This window comes from Pseudomassariella vexata (genome assembly GCF_002105095.1).
Source record: "Pseudomassariella vexata strain CBS 129021 chromosome Unknown BCR38scaffold_31, whole genome shotgun sequence".
In the NCBI taxonomy this organism is placed as follows: Eukaryota; Fungi; Ascomycota; class Sordariomycetes; order Amphisphaeriales; family Pseudomassariaceae; genus Pseudomassariella; species Pseudomassariella vexata.
Genome location: NW_024467986.1, coordinates 130,107 through 150,453, shown reverse-complemented (window position 1 = coordinate 150,453; position 20,347 = coordinate 130,107). Strand labels below are relative to the sequence as shown.

The following is a 20,347-nucleotide window of genomic DNA, read 5'->3' as shown; positions in this document are numbered from 1 at the left end:
TCTCTACCTCGATTACCTCGCTCCTTTACTGTTTTCTACAATTTCGTTTGATTAGGGTACATCGATAAGACAGCTATGCCCCTGAAATACAGCCCATTACTCGCATTTCATGGGCTTTTATCTTGCGTGAAATGTGAAATGTGTCTCAGGACTGAAGGGACAATACCCTGCGGCTGCACCAATAGTTTGTCATCTGTGAGAGGCTAAACACGGGCGGTGGCAAGGCTCTATTAAACCAGAGTAGGATGGGGGTCTGCCTGTCTGTGCTCCTTAATTCCGCACATCACGCGATTCGGAGTTTACAATAGTCCAGAGTGATGCTTCAAATCAATTACCTTGTCAAATACAATTGATAGTTCGTCCTCATATTCGTTCATGCCTATGTCTATGCCCCTATCACCTCCTCTCTTATCATCATCCCAAGCACAACCTACCAAGCCCCCACAGCTCACAATAGGGATATCAGTCCCCGTAGTATAAGTCGCACAATCTGAAAGCAAACACAAAGACGCACCTCCCAACTCCTGCAGCAACGCCAACCGCGGCGTGCCCCCGTAATACTTCATTTTGGCACCCCTATCTCCGGGCTCGTCTTCACATAAAATGTCAGCCGTCCTGACGAAACTCGGCGAAATTCCATTCACCCTTCACCCTGATCCTGTACTGCGACCACTCCGGCGCCGGCGTATGCGTCATGTTTCTCCCCGCGGCTTTAGTCCCGCGATAAGGCGCCGAGGGCGCCGCCTGTTTGAGCCGGTACGATGTCATTTGACGCCGTGAAGATGATGGATCCGCACGGAAGCCGTGGCGCAGATCCAGGACCCGGTTACGTCCAACTTGTATACCTTCTCGAATGGCTCTAGGATGAAGTCGAGGGCACGCTTAGTCACACCGGCGTTGGCATTCATGCTGTCGAAGCAGGACTTTTGCGAGACGATGGTGTCGAGGGCTGATTTGCATGGGGATGCGGGAATTACGTCCGTGTGAATATACGCTAGTTTTTCCGGGTATCTTTTGGATAGGGCGGTGAAGTCGTCACTCCGATGGCTGGTGTCCAGCGAGAAGACGCTACCGGCGCCGTTGGCGAGGCAGACTTCTGCGAGGCCGAGGTCGATGCCTTGGTTTGCCCCAGTGACCGGAATCAAGCGTAGGAGAGTGTCAGTCTGGGCATGAGTTGTGATTCACTTCTTCAGGCGAGTTCTCGGTGTGCCAACCCCTCGTGTAAGTCAGGCATACGTGAAGTTTGCTGGCATGAACACAGACCAACTGCTCTACATTTGGGGCTAATTGTCTGTTACCTCTTTAGCAATTTCCTGATAATGAAGTTGTATTTCAATGCTATCTCCCAATTGTGGCTGGGTAGTGGTAGTGGGGGGCAGGGGAGAGAAGAGGAGGTTGGGTTGGGTTGGGTTGCTGGGATAGCTGTCAAGGCGCCGGCACAGAGCCACTTGCTGAATCTTCAGTATTTGGCGTCATGTTGTCTGAAATTGATGAATATGACAAAGAAACAAATAAATGCCCTTGCTTGCTGGTACTGTCGAAACTCGATTTCCAATTTTAAGTGAAAGAAATCGTTGATATGATAGGGGTCATTACTGATGATGGCGTTGACCCAACTGTCCCGGAAACGCGTCCACCACTCACTCCGTGGCTAACCGTTTTCCGTCCCCGAAATCTTGGTATAGAAGTTCGTGATTGGCTCAAGCTCAGATCGAGCTCGTGTCGTGACCGCAGCCATCGGTGAAGAAGAATGCCCCCGTCTCGCGCTTTGTATGGTGGGGATGGGGATGCATCCCTCATCGCCTCGCAATCGTCTTGATAATGCGGAGCCCCAGAAAACGGGACAAGCTTACTCCAAGACACTGTTAGCGTGTGGGGAAGGAATGGCTCACATACTCCCGGATTTCAACGTCAGACGGGAACGAAGACTAGGATGGACAAGTACGAAGTTGCAAGAGTAGATGATGATTGGTTGAGTTTAGGGGGTACGATTGAGCCCCTGGCAGTCTGGAGTGGTCTTCGGCGGAAATGCGAAGTGCAGGATATGATAAAAGTGTCAATACCCTGCTGCTCAACGGTAATTTCCCGGAATAGTGGCTGACTTGTATAGTCAACTAATCACATTTGGCTATTTGCCAACAAGTTGATCCCTTGAATTCTCAACATACCGGCAAACCACATCCTTATCTCAACATGGAGAAGCCAGCCAGTCTTTCCGAGCACCTCGAGACGATGGATGTCGATGGCCGGAAGCACCTGGGGCAGCGCGTCGAGTCGACCTACGTCCCGGACACCGAGGAGGAGCGCAAGCTCGTTCGTAAAATCGACCTCTTCCTTCTCCCTACGATATGGTTGATGTATCTGCTGTCCTACATGGACAGGACCAAGTGAGCCTTCACATTGATGTTCTGCGTGCTTCATGAGCTGATGGGCATGAACCCAAAGTGTCGGCAATGCCAAAGTGGCCGGTATGGAAGTCGACCTGGAAGTCGACTCGGACCGATACTCGATATCCCTTGTTGTGTTTTTCATCGGATACGTGATTTGTGAGGTGCCTTCAAAGTAAGCCAGCCAGCCTGGTTGATACGAGTGATGCATTATAGGTCTTGGAGAATGTGTGGGAACTGACTCAAAACTTCAATAGTATGATACTTGCGCGAACAAGACCCTCGATCTTCCTCCCGACCATCATGGCTCTCTGGGGTTTGGTCACCATCGGCATGGGGTTCGTCCCCAACTACAAGGCACTTATTGGCTTTCGTGTCATAGTCGGAATCCTCGAGGCTGGCTTTGCCCCCGGTGTCCTGCTCTTGCTTTCCAGCTGGTATAAGCCCGCCGAGCAGTCTAAGCGCTTCGGCGTTTACATCTCTGCTGCCATTCTGTCCGGTGCTTTCGGTGGTCTCATTGCTGGGTCTATTGCCAATGGTCTCGATGGTAAGACTTTCGCTGAAGATTTCCTGGCGCCAAAGCGACTAAGTTGGGGTTCCCAGGTGCTCACGGCTTGGCTGGATGGAGGTGGCTGTTCATAGTCGAGGGTGCCGCTACGGCTGGGTGGTCCATCATTGCGGCCTTTATCCTTCTCGACTTTCCCGCAAACTCCAAGCGCTTGTCGGAGCGAGAACGTCAACTGGCCATCGCACGTCTACTATCCGAAGATGCTCGAGTCCAGACGGATGAGACTCCCGTCCTATCTCATGGGCAGGCCCTCAAGCAAGCCTTGACGAGCTGGCGTGTTTGGGTAAGTCACTCTTCCAGTTGTACAATCAGCCCTCCCTATGAAGTAAGTGCTCAGTTTCCAACGTCATTATTCCCCCAGATATTCGTCGTGGGGTATATGGCCGTCGTCGGCTCCTCGACCCTATCCTACTTCTACCCCACCCTCGTCAACGGCCTCGGCTACGACAAGACGGTTTCCCAGTACATGACCATCCCCATTTACGTGGCCGCCTTCATCTGCACCGCCATCACGAGCTACTCCATGGACAAGCACTCGTCGGTGCGCGGCCTCGTCCTCGCCGCGTGGATGACCGTCTCCATGCTCTGCGCCGTCATCACCTGCGTCGTATACGACTTCCACGCCCGCTACGCCCTCCTCGTCATCTTGGCCAGCGGTCTTTGGGCTTCCAACGCTCTCTCGCTGGCGTACGCCTCGTCGACTTTTGCGGCTATGCCCAACGAAGTCCGGGCTATTAGTCTCGCATTTGTCAATGCTATGGGGAATTTGGCACAGATCTACGGCGCCTATCTTTTCCCGTCCGACGATGCTCCCAAATACTTGATGGGCTTCGGGGTTATCAGTGGGCTTTGTTTCACTGGTGTGGTTTCGTACATCGTGCTCCATCTTCTTCTCCGCAGGTATCCCCAGCGTCCCTAGCTTGGAGATGGGCTGTTGGGATTGAGATAGATGAGGTCGACTCGTCGCAGTGTGATGGATGATAACACTACTATCGACTGAGTGGATGACAACCTCATAAAAACCAGAGAAGTTGCACCGCGTCATAGTTTGGCTTCATGCATTTTCCTGTGCTTCTTGATGTTGCCCTTTTCTCTTGATTATTGTTGATCAAATCCGAGGGGGCGAAACGAACCCCTACTTGTATACCATCCCAACCCTCCACCTCGAAGACTGGAGTCTCGTCATTTGCACGAGTGGGTAATGAATGAACGCGGGATTATGCGATGGACTTCTCAGTTTTCATACTTTAAGGCTCGTAGTATTGAAAAGTGAATCAATAGAGGCCCACGCTTGTCCAAAATTCAGCAATACTCAATCCTAGTCGACCAGCTGAAAACGAATCTCCTGGACAAATGATCGAAATGAGTTGAGACTTCACATGAGTAGGGGTATTGTAGCAAGTGTTTTACCATAGTGTATTTTGCAGAGCCCCTATTCGACCTATTCCCACGTTTCATCACGCCTTCCCAGTACTACCACAAACGTCCATCTGCCACTCCATGAGCTTCTGGATATCCTTCGTACCCTCCTCCATAAGCGTCGTCAAACTAGCCGTCGGCGCCTTCTGCTTGAGATGCGCTAAATAATCATCCAACACCAACTTATTCACATTGATCTTGCTGCAACCCCTTGCAACACACTGTTCCATAATGTCTACGGGGAAACCATTAGTGCCATGCAAAACAATCCTCACTCTCCCGTTCACCTTCTTCCTAATCATCTCCAACCTCTCGTACTCCAAGACGGGCCCCCTCTTCCCATACTCCCCGTGCACATTCCCAAACGCCGGCGCCAGAAAATCAATCCCGGTAGCAATGAAATCCTCCACCTGTTCCCCCGTGGTCAACGCGCCTTCCAAGTCCGCCGTGTCCGCAATTCCGTCCTCGCCACCTTCAATCCGACCCGGCTCCGCCTCGGTGGTAATCTGATGCTCATTACAGAACTTGACTAATTCTTTGGTCCGGGCCAGGTTCTCGTCCATCTCGTAGTGGCTCATGTCCACCATGATGGAATCGAAGGGCAGGTCGGCCGCGGCATGGCGGATCAGGTCCTCGTCTTGGGCGTGGTCGAGGTGGATGGCCACCGGGACAGAGGCCCCGCGCGCGGCGTGCGCCGCGGCGTGGATGAGGAGCCCATTGCTGTAGGTTATAGCCCAGGGGAAGACTTGGAGGATCAAGGGGGAGCGCTTTGATTCGGCGGCGCGGATGAAGCCCAGGATACACTCGATGTTATAGCTGGATGACAAATGCATGAGTCAGGTTTTGATGGATTGGGGAACTTAGAGACGAAGAGAGTTCGGGAGGACTCACGCGATCGGTGCGACGACTCCGTACCCCCCTTTCTCAGCCGCCGTGAGAATCTGATACGTTTTATTGTTTTTCTTCCAGTCCATATTGTAAATTTATTCCCGTTGTTTGATGCAGTTGCTGGTGACAGCTTCGCTCTACTGCGCTCTATATAACCGAGCCGGTATGCAACGCGAGTTTTCACGACGCGCATATATCAGGTTGTCTGACGGTTTACCAAGAAGTACCCAGTGACCGCTGGGTCCTTTTCCGACATTTGAGGGATCAACATGTGAGCCTCGACACGCCCGGCCATTCCGCCATGGTGCGTATCGTGGAGTGTATGGCAAGTAGAGCGTTCCTCTGCATGCCTCCGTTTTGAGCCTGACCCCGCATACAAATCATCCTAAGGGTTCCCCAACCGCTTGCCGCGTCTCGGGGGCAGGGTGGCAGCTTAGACTTTAATTCCCGGATTAGGCATCATCGCCGAGCTAATGATCAGCTCGGTTGAGCAAAGTTGGGAATACATGCGGGAAATTCAAGGTGTTACCTTCAGACGTACATGGCCGTCTGCATGTTGTCATCATGTGGTGTCCTAGGTTCACCAGTCTTGTTAGAGGACAGAGTTTCTTCAGTTAGGCATAGTCTCAAATACTCCACCCGGCAACTTGAAATGAATTGAATCGTCGTACCATATCCATACCCATGGCTCCTTAACCCCTGAATACCCATCTTAACAATACAATGCCCGGTCTCCGCATAGCCGTCGGCGGCGATGACGCCGGTTTCGACTACAAGACTACCCTCGCCCAAGACCTCTCCACAGACCCAAGAGTAAGTGAGGTGATAGACGTCGGCCCAAAGTCGTCCTCGGACAAGACAGCGTACCCCCAGTATGCCATCGCCGCGGCGGAGTTGGTGGCCCGCGGCGAGGCAGACCGGGCGCTGTTGGTCTGTGGCACCGGCTTGGGCGTCGCTATCAGCGCCAACAAGGTGGCCGGTGTGCGGGCAGTCACGGCGCACGACAGCTTCAGCGTTGAGAGGTCGGTCCTAAGCAACGACGCCCAGGTGCTGTGTTTGGGACAGCGCGTTGTGGGGATCGAGCTTGCGCGGAGGCTCGTGAAGGAGTGGTTAGGGTATACCTTTGATCCGGTGAGTCGAACTACTCTGATGATGGGTCCTAAACGTGCGTTGAACTGATTTGGCACCTTAGAAATCAGCATCTGCGGCAAAGGTTCAAGCGATAAACGATTACGATGCCAGGTCTTCTGTCAAGGCATGAAAGTTGTGTGTCAAAGTCAACCATGGATGAGCCGCACCATGTCATGTTAGGTTTCAATACTGAATCGTGACGAGATCCAAGAGAAAAAATGGAGGATACCTTATGAGATAATGGAGAAGATACGGCCGTTACCCATGTCTCTAGACTGCTGTTCCAGGAGGTGCCTCAGGATATGGATATGCAGTGTATAAGTTCGGCAGGGGCGAGCAACCAAGGGGCCGGGTCAACGATACTTCGAGGGCTTAGTTATGAGTGAGATTATACATAGTTAATGAGTTAATTGGTCGGTCATCAGTTAGCCAAGTTTGGCCCACTCTGCCTTCAAGTCATTTCTCAAGCCCGCCATGGGCCAGCCTGTACGGGCCTCGCAGGCGTCGATAAGCGAAATAATAGTGTTGCGTTTGGTTTCATCTTGCACACATAGACCGGCTGCATAAGATTTAGCCTATACGTATTTGAATATGTCAAGTGGCACCACATACCCCCAAAGAGACATTGTGCCGACATAATTTGGCATCCCTCGTCTTTCGACTCCATGGCGACGCCACATATTGTGGCAACTGCCTCGGATAACGTACGCTGTAGTAGCACTTCAGTGAGCCGGAATGACCAGTAAGAAGCTGAGAAGAGTGCGTAGGATGGTAAAAGGTCCACGTACCTGGGTCTTCAGATAGCCATCAAATCCAGCCGTGGCAGGCCGATGCAGGGTAACGAGGATTTTGGCAAAACTAATATAAATCAACATCACGCCAGGACCTGAAAATTCATTGGCCCAAGAGAAGGTTGTTAACTCACTACATATAAGTCAGTTCTATGTGTCAGGAAGGTTAAATAACTCCGGGATTCGGGATTCCCTGAAAAGATGTTGTCACATACCGAATACACTTGCAACGCTACCCCAAACTGAGGCGGGTGAACCCACAGGCCCTGAAACACCCTCGAGTGATTTGTTGGCGTCGGCAACGGCTCAAACTTAGGACCAAGGAACGTCTTCCACCTCTCCAACATGGCCATGAGCGCCTCCCCCATTTCCGCCCTTGTCGCCAGCGTTCCTTCCTCTGGGGGCGTCGTATCCACCTTGGCGCAATAGTTAACCGTCTGCGACAGCAAATACACCGCGCGGTCCGCCAACTCATCCTGACTTAGCTCAGGAAAATCCTTGACGGGCCGCCAGAAGCTGAAGCAGCGCCTCCTCTCGCGAAACGCTGCCCAGACGTCCTGCCTCAACCACGCCCACCAGACAGCTTGTTGCAGCCCTCCCGAGGCGCCGTGGACGTCCTGGGAGCGTTGGATCCAGAAAACACCCTTTAGATGCCGCTTCCAGTTGCTGTCTGATGCGTCAAGCATTTCGTAGGTCGAAATGACGAGAGCTGTGGCGAGAAGTTCCTCCGAGTGCGCGTATGTGTTGTACTGCAGAGCTGTCTGCACGTAATGAAGCGTTTCGTAGTAGTACTGAACGGCCTCGCTTGTGTCTGTGCCGACTGTGTTTCCTATGTTGGCTTGTACTATCGCGTCGTGCCGGGCGCTCAGAGCGAGGATGGCTTTCATTAGGCCCAGATTTCGTAACTAACAAGTCATCAGACGAACATGGTTCAGGGGTGCTAGCTGCGCCGGAACAGTAGGGAAATTGTTATCCTATGGGACTCAGAAAACATGGTTCCAACTGTTATAGTTCTTCGATCGCGACCGTGGGGTTCAGTTGGGATATACTTACAGCCAACCTGATGGCGTACGTTGAAAAGTGTTTGTGCGGATCGAATAGGTCGAGCTGCAAGGTTCACAGGATCAGCCTCTGCGCAAACTAATTAATGAAACGAACAACTTAGAAGAAAAAACACCATGTGATGCACGATACGTGACGCCAAATGACAATGGCCCAGCTCATAACGGCCACCCCCTGTCGTACTACCACGATAAGACAAAATCCCATATCGTCTCTACAAGCGACACAACATGCAAGAGTTCCAACCGATTTTGAAACTTATTTGTACTCTAATGATTGTGACTCGACCGCTTGTTTTCCAAATAGTATGTCGTTTTTGGCTTCAAGCAGACTCACCCATAATGATGCCCTTTCCGCGAAAGCTCTGAACAACAGAGCCTCATGGCTTTGTAGTAGAATGTCCTGGTCTAGTTGCCAAGCATGTCTCTCGGAAACTGCCGCGGACTCCGCGGCGTCAGGGGCAGACAGATCGGTTACATTATTAGCCCGGACCGTGTAGCCATCGTTGAAGACCGAATCTTCAGGCACAGGGCTGGGGGCCAAAGAGAAACCGCTATCAGCTTGGGCCGCGTCTGTTGCCAATAGATCGAGCCATCGTGTCGATGCGAGGTCAGCCGTCAACAGCTCTGATGCCATCGTATCAGGTGAATAGGCGTATCGATAGGGATCGATCAGGGGCCCCATTTCTCCTGGCTGCGAAACTTCCCCTCGAGAAAGAAACAAGGGCTGTGGGCTGGGGACTATTGCAGCTACGGGCATTGAAGCAGTCTGGCGCTTCTGTCTTACTGCTACAGCATCCGGTTCTCTGGTTGGAACTCCGACGAAGCTGACCGCCGCAATGGGTCTGCTTTCAGATGCCGAAACGGGTCCAGATGCTGATTCAGAGTATACACATTCCCGACTAGAAGTAGAACATGGCCCGCAGACCGGCGCTGGTAATGTTAAAACAATTATTTTACGTTCAGTTATGACGAGCTTGACGTACATCGCTCATCACATTTCTTGTGCCTTTTCCTGCAGGTCAGACTAATACACTCGTTAGCGACCCAAGCCAGGAAATATATGTCTCTGCTAAGACTGAGGGCAAAGAGCAATTGCAGCGGTTGGTCCAATTAGAAGCCATGGAAGAGCTGAGGTCTCGCGTTGGTCATGGTGACTGCTCGCCATTGGCACAACACCGAATGTGACTTACCAACCTGTCTTGGTTCTCAGGCCCCGACTTCGAGATTTCCGGACCCTTTTTCTCGGACGCTCGCCGTCCCCGCCAGGGTGGGTATCAACAATGCTCGCCATCGAGCTTAGGCGCTCGAGTCGCTGCATGGCGATGGCTGGGGCATACGTAACGCGGTAGGCAGTAGTATCCAGAGGGGAAAGAAGCAGAGAACTGTGGCTCGACTCGAGGCACACATTGCGGACAAAGACAGACATCTCTGGGTGGAGTTTTTCCCCAGCCAACTAAACCACCCCACAGTGGAAGGGGTCCCCGCTAGGCAATCCCCGCAGACGTGGATTTCCTCGCTTGCCCGAATTCTCTCATAGGGACGCAAGTGTCGACCACATTTTTCTCATCAATCCTGATCCTTGACGCGCGCTAAACCTCCCTCAGGTGAACCTTACTCCACTATCTGAACGGCATTTGTGGCACGGTATTATGGTGCACTTGTGGCCGCGTAGCGCGCCAACCCCATCGGTTGCATCGTGGAAGTGCAAGAATAATGACAGAAAAATGTTTTGAGATGTGGGTTGATGTGAGATCAGCGGGAGGTGTGATCCCCTCTGCCAAGAGCCGCCCCATGGGCTTTCCCGCAATGCTTAGACAGGACGCCGTTGTTCGGTCGTAGGGCTTTCCACAGAAAGCCGACAACTCTGCAACCGTCGTGATATAAACAAGCAGTAGCTGTGCCAGATGCAAATTGACGGCTGATGTCGAGCAAGTACTTCTTCCTGGAAACAGCAGCCAACACACTTGTGCCTCGGCATCTCAATGCCCTCACCAAGGCAAACCCGCACCTCTCCGTAACAGAGTCTGAAAGAATTGTGTTTTACACCCACCATGATCTAGAAACCGTATCTGTCATCAGCGGTGGCAGTTCTGGCCATGTAGGTGAAGGTAATCTCGCGGCTGCCGCATGTGGTGATATCTTCGCCTCAGCCCCCCTGTACGAAGCAAATCTTGGCAGCGATGAAAGCGGTTCCATCAATAGAAGGCACTATCTCATTATCACCAACTGCATAGGCGACAAGCTGCGTTTTGGGTTAGCTGCCCAAAGAGCCAGAGCGTAAGGGCTATCCAAGAGCGTTGCCATGGTTCCTGTTGACGATGATATTTCTGTCGCCCGGGAGGAGGGGGGGGGGAGGGGGGCCAAATCTAGTGCTGTTGGTCGGAGGGACAAGCCCAGTCATGTATTTCGTAAGTCTAAGCTGGAAAAGGCATCGAGGTTGATATGGGCTGACCGTTTCGAAGCTGTGAAGATCGTCGGGGCAGCAGCAGCAAGGAAGTATAGCTTCCATGGATGCGTTGACATAGGGCGCGCGCTGCCAACGCTCCAGTGGTGTCAATTGGATCAGCTCTAGACCACTGTCCTGTTCCCGGGCGTCAAATCCATGAATCGATTCCCTACAACGTGTGTTAATGGTGCTGGAATCCATAACGTGCCGGCAAGTTCGTACTCGCCACCAGGGGTTTGTCATGGTACTGACCAGAGGAAGCACAAGGACTGCATCCATTTTCATCAATCGAAGACCTCATCAAGCATCCATTGCCTGTGCGGCCCAGAGAGGTTGGCAGAAGCCTCTCCGCCCGATGATACAATTGCCCTGCTGCGTAACAACTGCGCTTGGAGCTCAGAGCTCGGAGCTTTGACAGATGAGACCAGCGCACTAGGTATGGTCGATGCAGCTGTAAGGGTTGAATTATGCTGACATCGGAGATCAGAGTCTAAATGGAACGTTAGAATAGCGGTGCTTTCGAATAGTGGTGCTTTCGAAACGTCACTTAACGCTCCCGGCTTCTCCATACCTGTGCAAACCTCTCTGCCGCTGCTAGGAATTGTGGCTCCGAAGGCTTGAAAGCTTCTGGACCTCTTGGATTCACGTGCAACGGCCGTTTCATGACCTAATACAGTCATCCCAAACACAAACCAGCGCAGGTGAGATCGATCGAGCCGTAATGGATGTGCTCCTGCCATTCACCGAGGCTTTGGCGAAGACCAGCGAGATCCAGGCCGCAGTCAAGGCAGCGCAAGAAAAGGCCGAGGCCATCCCGTGCCTCGAGGTGAAATTTTGCAGTGCCACGTACGTCGCTGGTGCACAAGCCCAAGAGCTTCCCGATCCGAGCGCTTGGGCATTATACGAGATGCTCAGTGGCATGTTCAAGGGAATTCAAGAATTCAAGGGACGACGTGCAATGTGGACGGTTTAGAAGAATCCGATGAGGGAAGGATCTGGTTGAACCTCGTAGTCAAATAGACCTCTGCAACTATGCGTCGATGCATACTTATGCATCTCAGATACTCCGAAAGACGAAAAATAGCATATACAGTATAACCCGAACACCCGAACTTCGTGTATGTGACAAACCACAACGTATGATCGCGCGTGGAGAGACTGGAGGCGTCAGGGAATGTTAAAATATGTCTAGAACCCACTGACGGCAGTTTCCGTCTGGGGGAGGCACCTCCTGGAAGCACTGAAGCGGGTCATCGTAGTCAGTTTGTTAGCTGCAGCAGAAGTTTGTACTATGTAAAGTACAAGTACCCTCAACCTATTACGCGAACGGACTGCCTCTGAATGTGGACTGACTTCTGTCAAGTCTCAGCGAATGCGACGAAAACCTTTTCGCGCGCCGAAGCTTCAATTGGTCGTCCCTCGTTTTCACCTGGTTTGGGAGGTAATTCGTTTACTCCGTAGGGAATGTGTGAGCGATGACGCTGAAGTCTCTATTTTCAGCGAACTAGAACTTGACACCAGAGACGCGGCACTCCCAAAACCCTGCATGCCGACCACGACCGTGGCTTAACTTCTTCCAACCGTTACTTAACCACATGTTCATATACCTCTGGACACCAACATTCCGGAGTCGATCGTCATTCACATGGCAGATTTGTAGCCGTTTTGTTCCGCTTCCAACAATCGTTTCAACCCCTTTCGCAAGCCGCGCAAAATGACTTTGGCTTTCGTTTTCGAACACGTCGATCAGCAATCGTGACACCTTACAGAGCTGTTGCCATCCACGCTCGACTGTGGCATGTCCAGGGGGACAGATACATAGTGGGCTGTGGGCGAGCGGCGCGATGGCAGACGACAACGGAAGCCCCCTGCAAGTTTCGAACAACCTGAACATCCCGCCACCGCGACATTCGAGAATACCGACGTCGAAATCCACACATAGCTACCATAGTCACAGCAGCCACGAGACGGGCGAGTCTAGTAGGAGCGCAAGTACCCTCTACAATTCTCTCGTGTCTGGGGACACTGCGATCCAGTTCGACCACAATGCCGATGAAACCACCACACCTTCAAATGAATCGAAGCGCCGGCATCATGACACCAGCGAAGATGCGAAGAGGAGACGCCGATCGCATAAGCCCCGATCGAGCGGAGGCTTCCTTCTATCGAACCCCATTCTTAATGCCCATGCGCCAGTGCGCGAGGATGCGCGCAGAAGGTCGAGGATACCGGTCAACAACGGGAAAGGCAAGAGTCCCGTAAGCACCCCAGATAAGACGAGCTCAAGCAGTTCCCCACACCTCGCCGGCGACTCCCCCAATATGGATCATGGGGGAAGACGTGTAAGCCGCAACGGACGGCCAGATACACCCTCCAGCATCCCTCTGCCGACATCTCATGTGTTGTCTATGGACCCCGAATCTACACAGATAGTGAATATGGCACTGAGCCTGAATGAGTCGCGGAGATTTGCGCAAAGTAGGAACGTATCAAGTCCTGTGCCCCCGCGCCTCGCCCCCGTTCCCGACAGTCCAGCTGGAGGCAGTCTTAAGCAGCACCTGCAGCAACAACGGCGGACATCACGCAATATATCCCCCAAGGCCGACAGAAGCAGCCTCATTCCGCGCCAGGTATCGGTTTCGGGCCCGCGGATCAACGCCCCCCTCCAGCCGTCATTTGACCCAGAAGGTAACTACACCTACCACTTTTCCTCTTCTACCCTTAATCGGGCACAGAAGGCGAAGGAACACTTCGAACTTATGACTCAATACCGTCGACTATTGCAACTGGTCCCACCGTTGAAAGAGAGCAGCGCGCAAAGCTCGACCAGGCCCTCTACGTCTAGTTCCCCTAGCTCTCCTACGACCAGTTCTACACCGCAAAACCCTTTCAACAGCACCCAAGTAACTCTGGGCAGGCCTTACAACCCCCTGCAGTACATTCGAAACCGAAAAGTTCGAGCTCGGGAGAGAAAGGCCATCGATGGGGAAACCCAAGGATTCGCGGATGTGACTAGAGTCACTGATTGGATCGACCAAGCTGCGACGTTGACTGCAATGTCGCCGCTACAGCCCGACTCCTCTTCCATTCCGGTTTTCTTAGGGGCGCACAATTTAAGTGGTCAACAACACGCGTCTTCATCCTCTACCCCGGTCCCAACACCAGGCGCTTCAAAGTCCAAACGGCCGAGGATAGACTGGGTCTTTGAACCAGCTGACTTACTAGCTGATATTTATTGGGTGGAGCAGGATGACAACAAATCTCTCATCGAGGACCGCCACTACACGCCGTTGTTACCTAAGAAGGCGACCGCTGTATTAAGACCGATATCCCAGAAGAATGAACCTGCTACAAGCCTTCTCGTGACTCCTGAACCTCGAAAGGGCATGGAGAGTAGTGATGCTTCCGCTGAACCAAGACCCTCAGAGTCTAATACAACCTCGAGAGCAGATACAGAAGTGTCTCATAGCAGTGCACGGGAGAGAGCTCGCCAGAAATTACATGATCTGAGAGGTATAGGGGGCATGCATCACAAGCACAGTGGTTCTGTACATAGTCACCACGACTTCCTTCGCCTGAGGAAAGGGTCATTCTCGGACACATCTGAAAGCGAGAATGATCGCAAAATTCGCGATCGCAGGGGAACAGTCAGTGCTAATAGCAAGGCGATTCTCGAAAAGCAAATGGCCGAAATGCTGGCCAAGGAGGCTGCAGAAGAACGGGGGCCTGTTCACAATGATACAGATGTCGCGCAAGACGCGTCTCTCCGTCCAGCGATGATGTCGCCTGACAAGAGTTCAGAACCATCTTCCCGCGGCCATGGCCGCAATGAATCTCGAGTAGAAGACATTGAATTCTTTGAAAGGGTCAATCGCGCACGAGCAAGACAAGGCGCGTCACCAATTCATTCGGGCCGTGCCAGCTTGGAGGTTCCTGGTTACAGTTACAGAGCATCCATGGATCTCGACTCTATGCCAGCCTCTCCTGACATAAAGCCACGCCGAGGTAGCAATTTCATACCGCCAATTGGTATGGACCTCTCTCCGGCTAGCAGCCGTCCGGGATCTCCGGCACGGAACCCATTTTCCAAAGTCAAACACATATTCCGGGATCGCAGTCGGGAACGGAGCAACGGACAAGCCTGGAACGACAAGGCAGAGAAGCCTGACAGCCCCGCAGTCGAGCAATCTGACCCTTATGCTTTGTCTCCCATATCAGCTGAAGGTATGAGCTCTCCGGAACGTCGGAGATCCAAGAGCCCAGCACAAAAGATCATCTCACGGCCCACTGATGCGAGCCACAAGTCTCACCGCAGTATGGGCAGCATTAGACTTGGAAGGGACGAGCAAATTGGCTTGAGAAGCATCCTCAAAGGTGGTGCTAAAATAGATGGCATCATCCGCGGTGGCGTGTCGAAGATGTCTGATCTGATTTGGAGGAAGGATTTGGACCTTGCTGAAGGCGTCTCTGCTATGTCTAGCGACGAGTCAGAGGCGGAGCCTTCAAGAGGCAGACGTCGAAGAACGGTCTCGTTATCGCGGACGAGCTCGATCCGGCCAGGTCAAAACCTGCAACCCAAAAGTTACCTGGATGAGATGCCTACCTTCAAGTCGGCCTCAGAGCTCGACAAGGCTGTCTCCCGAGACACCGAGTTCACTTCACTTCCCGTCACGTCACCAGTCTCTGGCCCACCTAGCCATCGCTCGCCCCGGTTCGAGCGGCTTAAACCACCACGCATAGACGTTCTCAGCGCCTCACCCACATCCTCACCCAACCTGCTACCCCAAAGGCGTCCTTCCACTGACTCTGACATGTCCGACGCCGAATCTAGAGCACGAGACTCGGGCCAGTCGGGGGATGCCCCTCAACAGTCCTCTGCACAACTCAATGCTGCATTGTCTCTCGCAGCCCTTTCGAACCGTTCGCACCGCAACTCGATCACCAAGTCACAACAGTGGTCTATTTCTGACAATTCAGCCGCACGCCAATGCCCCGCCCAGCTTTCTAAACATGAAGTTGCTCGCCTTCGCGCGCTGGTACTCTCGTCTGGCATCAAAGCAATGGAAATCGCCCGCCGTACTGGGGAATCACATCCTCTCTTCGCGTTGGACAATGGAACGGTCGGCATTCCCTGGACGGAGATGTCGCGCTTTGCACCGCCTGAGAGCGCCAGCCTTGCTGTGCCGCAGATAAATGTGTATCCCACAACGGCACGCATTCTAGCCGCCAGCATCGAGAGGTCGGGCGTGGAGCTGCATAAATCGACCGAGGCGTTCGTGCAGGGTGATATGCGCAGGCTAAAGTCCCGAGTTGATACACTCCATGCCCACGTTGCATCAGACCTGATCGACATGACAAGGCGAGCTGCTGACGAGGCCGACGAGTGTTCCCGGGACCTGATAGATGGACAACGACTAAAGGTGAAGAGCGTCGTGGATCTTATCGACACGATGCTGCAGCGACGGCGAAGGCGGTTTAGATGGGTTCGCCGAGCCGGGTGGCTGGTCGTCGAGTGGGCACTTGTTGGCTTTATGTGGTACGTCTGGTTCGTGGTTATGATGGCCCGCATCTTCCTAGGCATTGGCCGTACCATATGGGGCGTGGGGAGATGGGTCCTCTGGCTGTGATCATGTGCAAGACACCAAGTGGGCGCGGCACGAAAAGAGAAAGAAAATGAAAACAACCAAACAAAAGAAGACGAGGCGTAGTTGCTTTGGATGCATGGGAGACATCTTCGCTCCCTTGGAAGGGAGTCTTGATACCCGGGTCGGTTTTGCTCTTTTTCCCCTCGTAAAATGCTTAGTTGGATTCCCTTACATAATTCTCTTTTTTCCCCTATTCGCTTCACTATAACAATTTCTATGTTTTCTTTTGTTTCACTACTACTATAGCATCTGCCAGGAGTCGGTCATTCGGGTACAAAACTAGGGCAAGGGTTGGCTGGCTGTTCCGGACGCGTCGGTTTGTAAGGAGCCTCGGGTATATAACATATTGTAAAGCTAGTCTGATTTTTCCTTTCTTTTCGAGTACACTTTCTAATAACAATCACCACTTTTGTTCTTCCATCGAATTGGTCGTGTTTTTCGAAAGATAAGTAGATGCGGCGTGGTTTGGGCTACACGGCCGAGATGTTGACGAGGAACTGGATGTGAATATTACGGAACTCCATGTACAACGAAGGCCTTTGCTGGTCGGCTTACTTCATAAGTTTACTACAAAATGACAACCCGCGAAGTCGCAGATCGATTCCAAGCAAATTCACTAGAGATGGGTGAGAGAATGGTGACTTAAGCGCCGCCGAATGGCATCAACAAAATTAACAAGCCTCAATTCGATGTACCGAGAAAATGGTATTGTGCCAGTTTCGTTCTGGTTAAGGATACACCACCCAAGGCCACGGCTGTTGGTCCGGTCGAGAATCGTACTACTTGTATTTCTAAATGTTCCTGTTGTTTGTTGTTTCGAGCTGCCTCCACGGCATTGAGTCAGTCAGCCCCTTCCAAAGTCGCAAAATCTCAATGGTCCTATTGCACTGTCCCAGGGATATTGGAGCAATACTCGCGTGTCCGAACACAAACTTGTACAGACTTCTGGCGTTTTCTCTGCATGCCACTGATGGTTTGAACGACCAAGTCGTCTTGCAAGTTTTATTCTACCGCAGGATTAAAATAGTATACAAGGGGCGTAGGACGTTCCACATCTGGATTGTTCTAAAATAACGCAATCGAATATTAAAAGCGGCAAGTCTTGCACAGCAGCTCTTCCCAACAGCACGGTCTACTCGATTCTCTTCTTCCCCTCCTCAGCATTGAGGTACCTCGCCGTGCTGAGCCCACGCTCGTGCTTAACCACAAATGGGCCGAGCAGCTTATCTTTCCTAACCTTGCTGATCGTTTCCTGGTAGCCCTCTATGGCCCACGGTCGTGGGTTAAGCTTCGGCCAATTGACCTGTGGTTTTTCATTAGATTCTGTAGCTTGTAGAAAGGGCGCTCGAGGGCGTGGGCAGACTTACGAAGAGCATCCCGTTCTTGAGGACGAATTGCAAGCACCATGCCGCAACAATTGTCCAAAACAGGATGAATAATCGCACGGGCAGTAGCGATGCCGTATCCGGCATGCGAGGCGTGAAGAGACCGACGAGGACGAAGAACACGCTTAGAGCGAGGGTATACGGAATGCTCTGAATGAGGACGGGTCTCCGATCCGCAAAGACGAGCGATGAGCCAAGGCTTCCGGAGCTTGGCTCATATGCGCCGAGGAAGAGATCGAAGGCGTCCTGCCGCGGCCCATCGCGGAAGTTGTTGAGATAGAATCTCGTGATAGCCACGTTCAAATCCCGCAGCTTTCCTGCGTTGGTGCGTGTGCCCATACGTGTGATGTCTGTCTTCATTGCACCGGTTCCGGCGTAGGCGCGCGATACTGTGTCAGCATTATCGGCCCACAGGTTGCGGAAGAGGTAGTAGAAGTCGTGGTCAACAGCAGCGAACGTCTCGCCACGCTGAAGAAGGCCTAGGTCCACGAACATGCGATCCAAGGTCCAGCGCGCCAGCATGCTTTGCACAACATTTGTACGGTCGAGCGAGTCCATGCAATTGGTACGCACAACGCTAGTTTGGAAGTTGCGTGTTTCCAGGCCGCCTTGAGCGGGCATATCCACGCCGCGGAAGTATTGTTGTGCTAAGAGAGCATCTTGGAGCTGGTCCACCAGCATCATGGCGCGATGCATCTGCATGCCCCTGGTCTCGTGGTGGTAGTCGAAATAGACATAGTGCAGACGGTCGTATTCATGTTTCGAAGAACTCGGCTCAATGACATGAAACTTTTCACTTGTGTTCGCGTCACCACTGACACCCTCCTTTGGCGATGATACCAGCTTTTGCACCATTTGCTCATAGGTTTCTTTCATGCGCTGCTCACGGCCCTTCTGATTGACAAGATTCACCAAATAGTTGTCTCCGTAAATACGGATTTGTTCGTCGAAGTGCTTCTTCGCGGCAGGCAAACCTGCCTCAATGGTCTTCACTTGAAGGGTCGGGGTGTACTTGAGCGCGTTAACCTCAGCCCAGTAGGCAGGTATGCTGCCTCGAGTTTGGACGTAAGACAATATCTGCATCTCCCGTCCCTCAGAACCGCCCAGTTTCCCGCTCTGCATATCAGTGCTTCCTGCGAAGCCGCCCAAACCACTACCCGTATCGTTGAGCATCACGATCTGTTCCGTCTCATTGTAGTTGGCTGCATGTCCATTCTCGTCGAGGCCTCTTGTGAAGTATCTGGTGCCGGCTCGATACCTGGATTTCCTTGTGATGAGGGCAATTGTCAGCGGCTGACCCTTCAGCGTGGTCGGTCGGATCTCGAGAGTCCCCCACATGATGGGCAGGATATAGGGGTCAGCGGCTGGCTGGGGGCCGTGTTGCGATCGATTGCCCATCTTGCGAAAGTCGATGAGGTCTGACTGAACGAATCTGTTCCAGAAGAAGCGGTCGTCAGCGCGCATCCACAGCGGGCTCGACGAGTCCATGGAGGCCTGTCGCTGAAAGCTGTTGGTGAGGTCGATCGAGTACGAGAAGTACATGGGACCTTTCATGACAAAGGTCTTGAGGAGATACAGGAACTGGTCCTCGTCTGGGTCTCGGATCTGCCGCTCGCGCATAGGAAGGAAATCAGTGGATATGACCTTGTAGACCATATGGCCCTTGAGGCGGCCCATCGGTTGGGCTTTGGTGACAACGATGACATATTTGTCGAGTCTCAAGCTGATGATGCCCAGGATGCCGGCGATGCTAGAAACACGCGAGACGCGCTTGTTGGGGTAGGCACTGCCCTCACTCAGTCGCAAGTCCCCGCTGGGACGGTCAAGGACGAGAGTCGGAGCATCTGGAGACGAAGGCGAGGTGAAGGTGTAGGTGTCGGGCGCCACCTGGACGTTGATATCGCGAAAAGGGAGACTCATGACGGGCAGATTCCAATATCAGGACACAGCAATACGGGCCAGGTCAGATTTGGGTGTCCGTTGACAATATAAATCGCCAGACAAAAAGGCCAGGAGAAATCTCAGGGAGGCCGAGTAGAAGTTAACAAAACAAACAAGAATGTGCAAAAGAGGGGACAGCTTGGTGATGCCAATAATTAGTAGAGACTGAACTGTTTAAAGATGCATTCCAGAGGAATCCTTGTAGGGGTCCGCAGTATCCGTACGAAGAACCTTGATCGTGGTATCAGCAGAGCTCAATAGCAATGCTGATGTAGAAGAGGACTGCGAAAGGCTGACGCTTCTGAGTCTCGCATTGCTGTCACCGACTAGTTGGAACTGTGGCCACTTGCGCATTGAATTTCAGGGTACAGTTGGGGGAACGTGAGAACCTGCCCAAAGAACGAATCAGGAGTCCGTTGGGTCTTCATTGTCTCTCTACTGGGATTCTGTCCTCTCTGAGGTCCGAGCAGTCCCTCCAGCAGCTTGAAGCGAGATCCCAAAGCCGCTGTGGCTACCCTGTGGCGTACACATGACTAACTCCTGCGAGCCGTTTTCCCACAATGTGTTTTAAGGATACATACCTGAGCAAGCCGCTTTGAACCCGAGCCTGGCCAGAAGTGTCCTTTGGTCGGCTTTGCATAATGGCTTGTAGGACTCGTTCATAACGTTTGCAGCCATAAAA

At 52.5% G+C, this 20,347-nt stretch overlaps 8 protein-coding genes across 8 annotated transcripts; 4 read left to right on the top strand and 4 right to left on the bottom strand.

The window, feature by feature from the left end:
• Positions 1 to 203: 203 nt before the first annotated feature.
• Positions 204 to 2,077, bottom strand: BCR38DRAFT_508966 (uncharacterized protein; the record flags this gene model as incomplete). The annotated part of the gene is made up of 5 exons (XM_040864984.1): positions 1,657 to 2,077; positions 798 to 1,117; positions 665 to 744; positions 435 to 624; positions 204 to 227 (listed from the first exon to the last, which is right to left on the bottom strand). Exons 1-5 carry the CDS (start codon positions 1,736 to 1,738, stop codon positions 204 to 206), a joined length of 696 nt encoding a protein of 231 aa, XP_040709370.1. The 5' UTR covers positions 1,739 to 2,077.
• Positions 2,078 to 2,232: 155 nt separating this feature from the next.
• BCR38DRAFT_357499 (major facilitator superfamily domain-containing protein) lies at positions 2,233 to 3,874 on the top strand (the record flags this gene model as incomplete). The annotated part of the gene is made up of 5 exons (XM_040857111.1): positions 2,233 to 2,387; positions 2,446 to 2,562; positions 2,645 to 2,934; positions 2,991 to 3,238; positions 3,317 to 3,874. The coding sequence occupies 5 exons, from the start codon at positions 2,233 to 2,235 to the stop codon at positions 3,872 to 3,874; spliced, it is 1,368 nt and encodes a 455-aa protein (XP_040709369.1).
• Positions 3,875 to 4,173: 299 nt separating this feature from the next.
• On the bottom strand, positions 4,174 to 5,666 carry BCR38DRAFT_146341 (ketose-bisphosphate aldolase). Its single transcript, XM_040853673.1, has 3 exons — positions 5,266 to 5,666; positions 4,366 to 5,190; positions 4,174 to 4,300 (listed from the first exon to the last, which is right to left on the bottom strand). The coding sequence occupies exons 1-2, from the start codon at positions 5,346 to 5,348 to the stop codon at positions 4,413 to 4,415; spliced, it is 861 nt and encodes a 286-aa protein (XP_040709368.1). The 5' UTR covers positions 5,349 to 5,666; the 3' UTR covers positions 4,174 to 4,300; positions 4,366 to 4,412.
• A 319-nt stretch (positions 5,667 to 5,985) lies between these two features.
• Positions 5,986 to 6,523, top strand: BCR38DRAFT_357485 (ribose 5-phosphate isomerase; the record flags this gene model as incomplete). Its single annotated transcript, XM_040857109.1, has 2 exons — positions 5,986 to 6,393; positions 6,455 to 6,523. 2 exons carry the CDS (start codon positions 5,986 to 5,988, stop codon positions 6,521 to 6,523), a joined length of 477 nt encoding a protein of 158 aa, XP_040709367.1.
• Positions 6,524 to 6,818: 295 nt separating this feature from the next.
• On the bottom strand, positions 6,819 to 9,539 carry BCR38DRAFT_357512 (uncharacterized protein; the record flags this gene model as incomplete). The annotated part of the gene is made up of 8 exons (XM_040857114.1): positions 6,819 to 6,952; positions 7,006 to 7,102; positions 7,182 to 7,251; positions 7,407 to 8,089; positions 8,238 to 8,291; positions 8,583 to 9,178; positions 9,232 to 9,272; positions 9,439 to 9,539. 8 exons carry the CDS (start codon positions 9,537 to 9,539, stop codon positions 6,819 to 6,821), a joined length of 1,776 nt encoding a protein of 591 aa, XP_040709366.1.
• A 1,876-nt stretch (positions 9,540 to 11,415) lies between these two features.
• On the top strand, positions 11,416 to 11,778 carry BCR38DRAFT_491372 (uncharacterized protein; the record flags this gene model as incomplete). The annotated part of the gene is made up of 2 exons (XM_040864650.1): positions 11,416 to 11,647; positions 11,756 to 11,778. 2 exons carry the CDS (start codon positions 11,416 to 11,418, stop codon positions 11,776 to 11,778), a joined length of 255 nt encoding a protein of 84 aa, XP_040709365.1.
• Positions 11,779 to 12,820: 1,042 nt separating this feature from the next.
• BCR38DRAFT_309239 (uncharacterized protein) lies at positions 12,821 to 16,321 on the top strand (the record flags this gene model as incomplete). The annotated part of the gene is made up of 1 exon (XM_040854643.1): positions 12,821 to 16,321. A coding segment is annotated over one exon (3,501 nt), but the record flags the coding sequence as incomplete, so codon positions are not given.
• Positions 16,322 to 17,471: 1,150 nt separating this feature from the next.
• On the bottom strand, positions 17,472 to 19,644 carry BCR38DRAFT_357463 (SacI homology domain-containing protein; the record flags this gene model as incomplete). Its single annotated transcript, XM_040857107.1, has 2 exons — positions 17,472 to 17,642; positions 17,707 to 19,644. The coding sequence occupies 2 exons, from the start codon at positions 19,642 to 19,644 to the stop codon at positions 17,472 to 17,474; spliced, it is 2,109 nt and encodes a 702-aa protein (XP_040709363.1).
• Between the last annotated feature and the right edge of the window lie 703 nt (positions 19,645 to 20,347).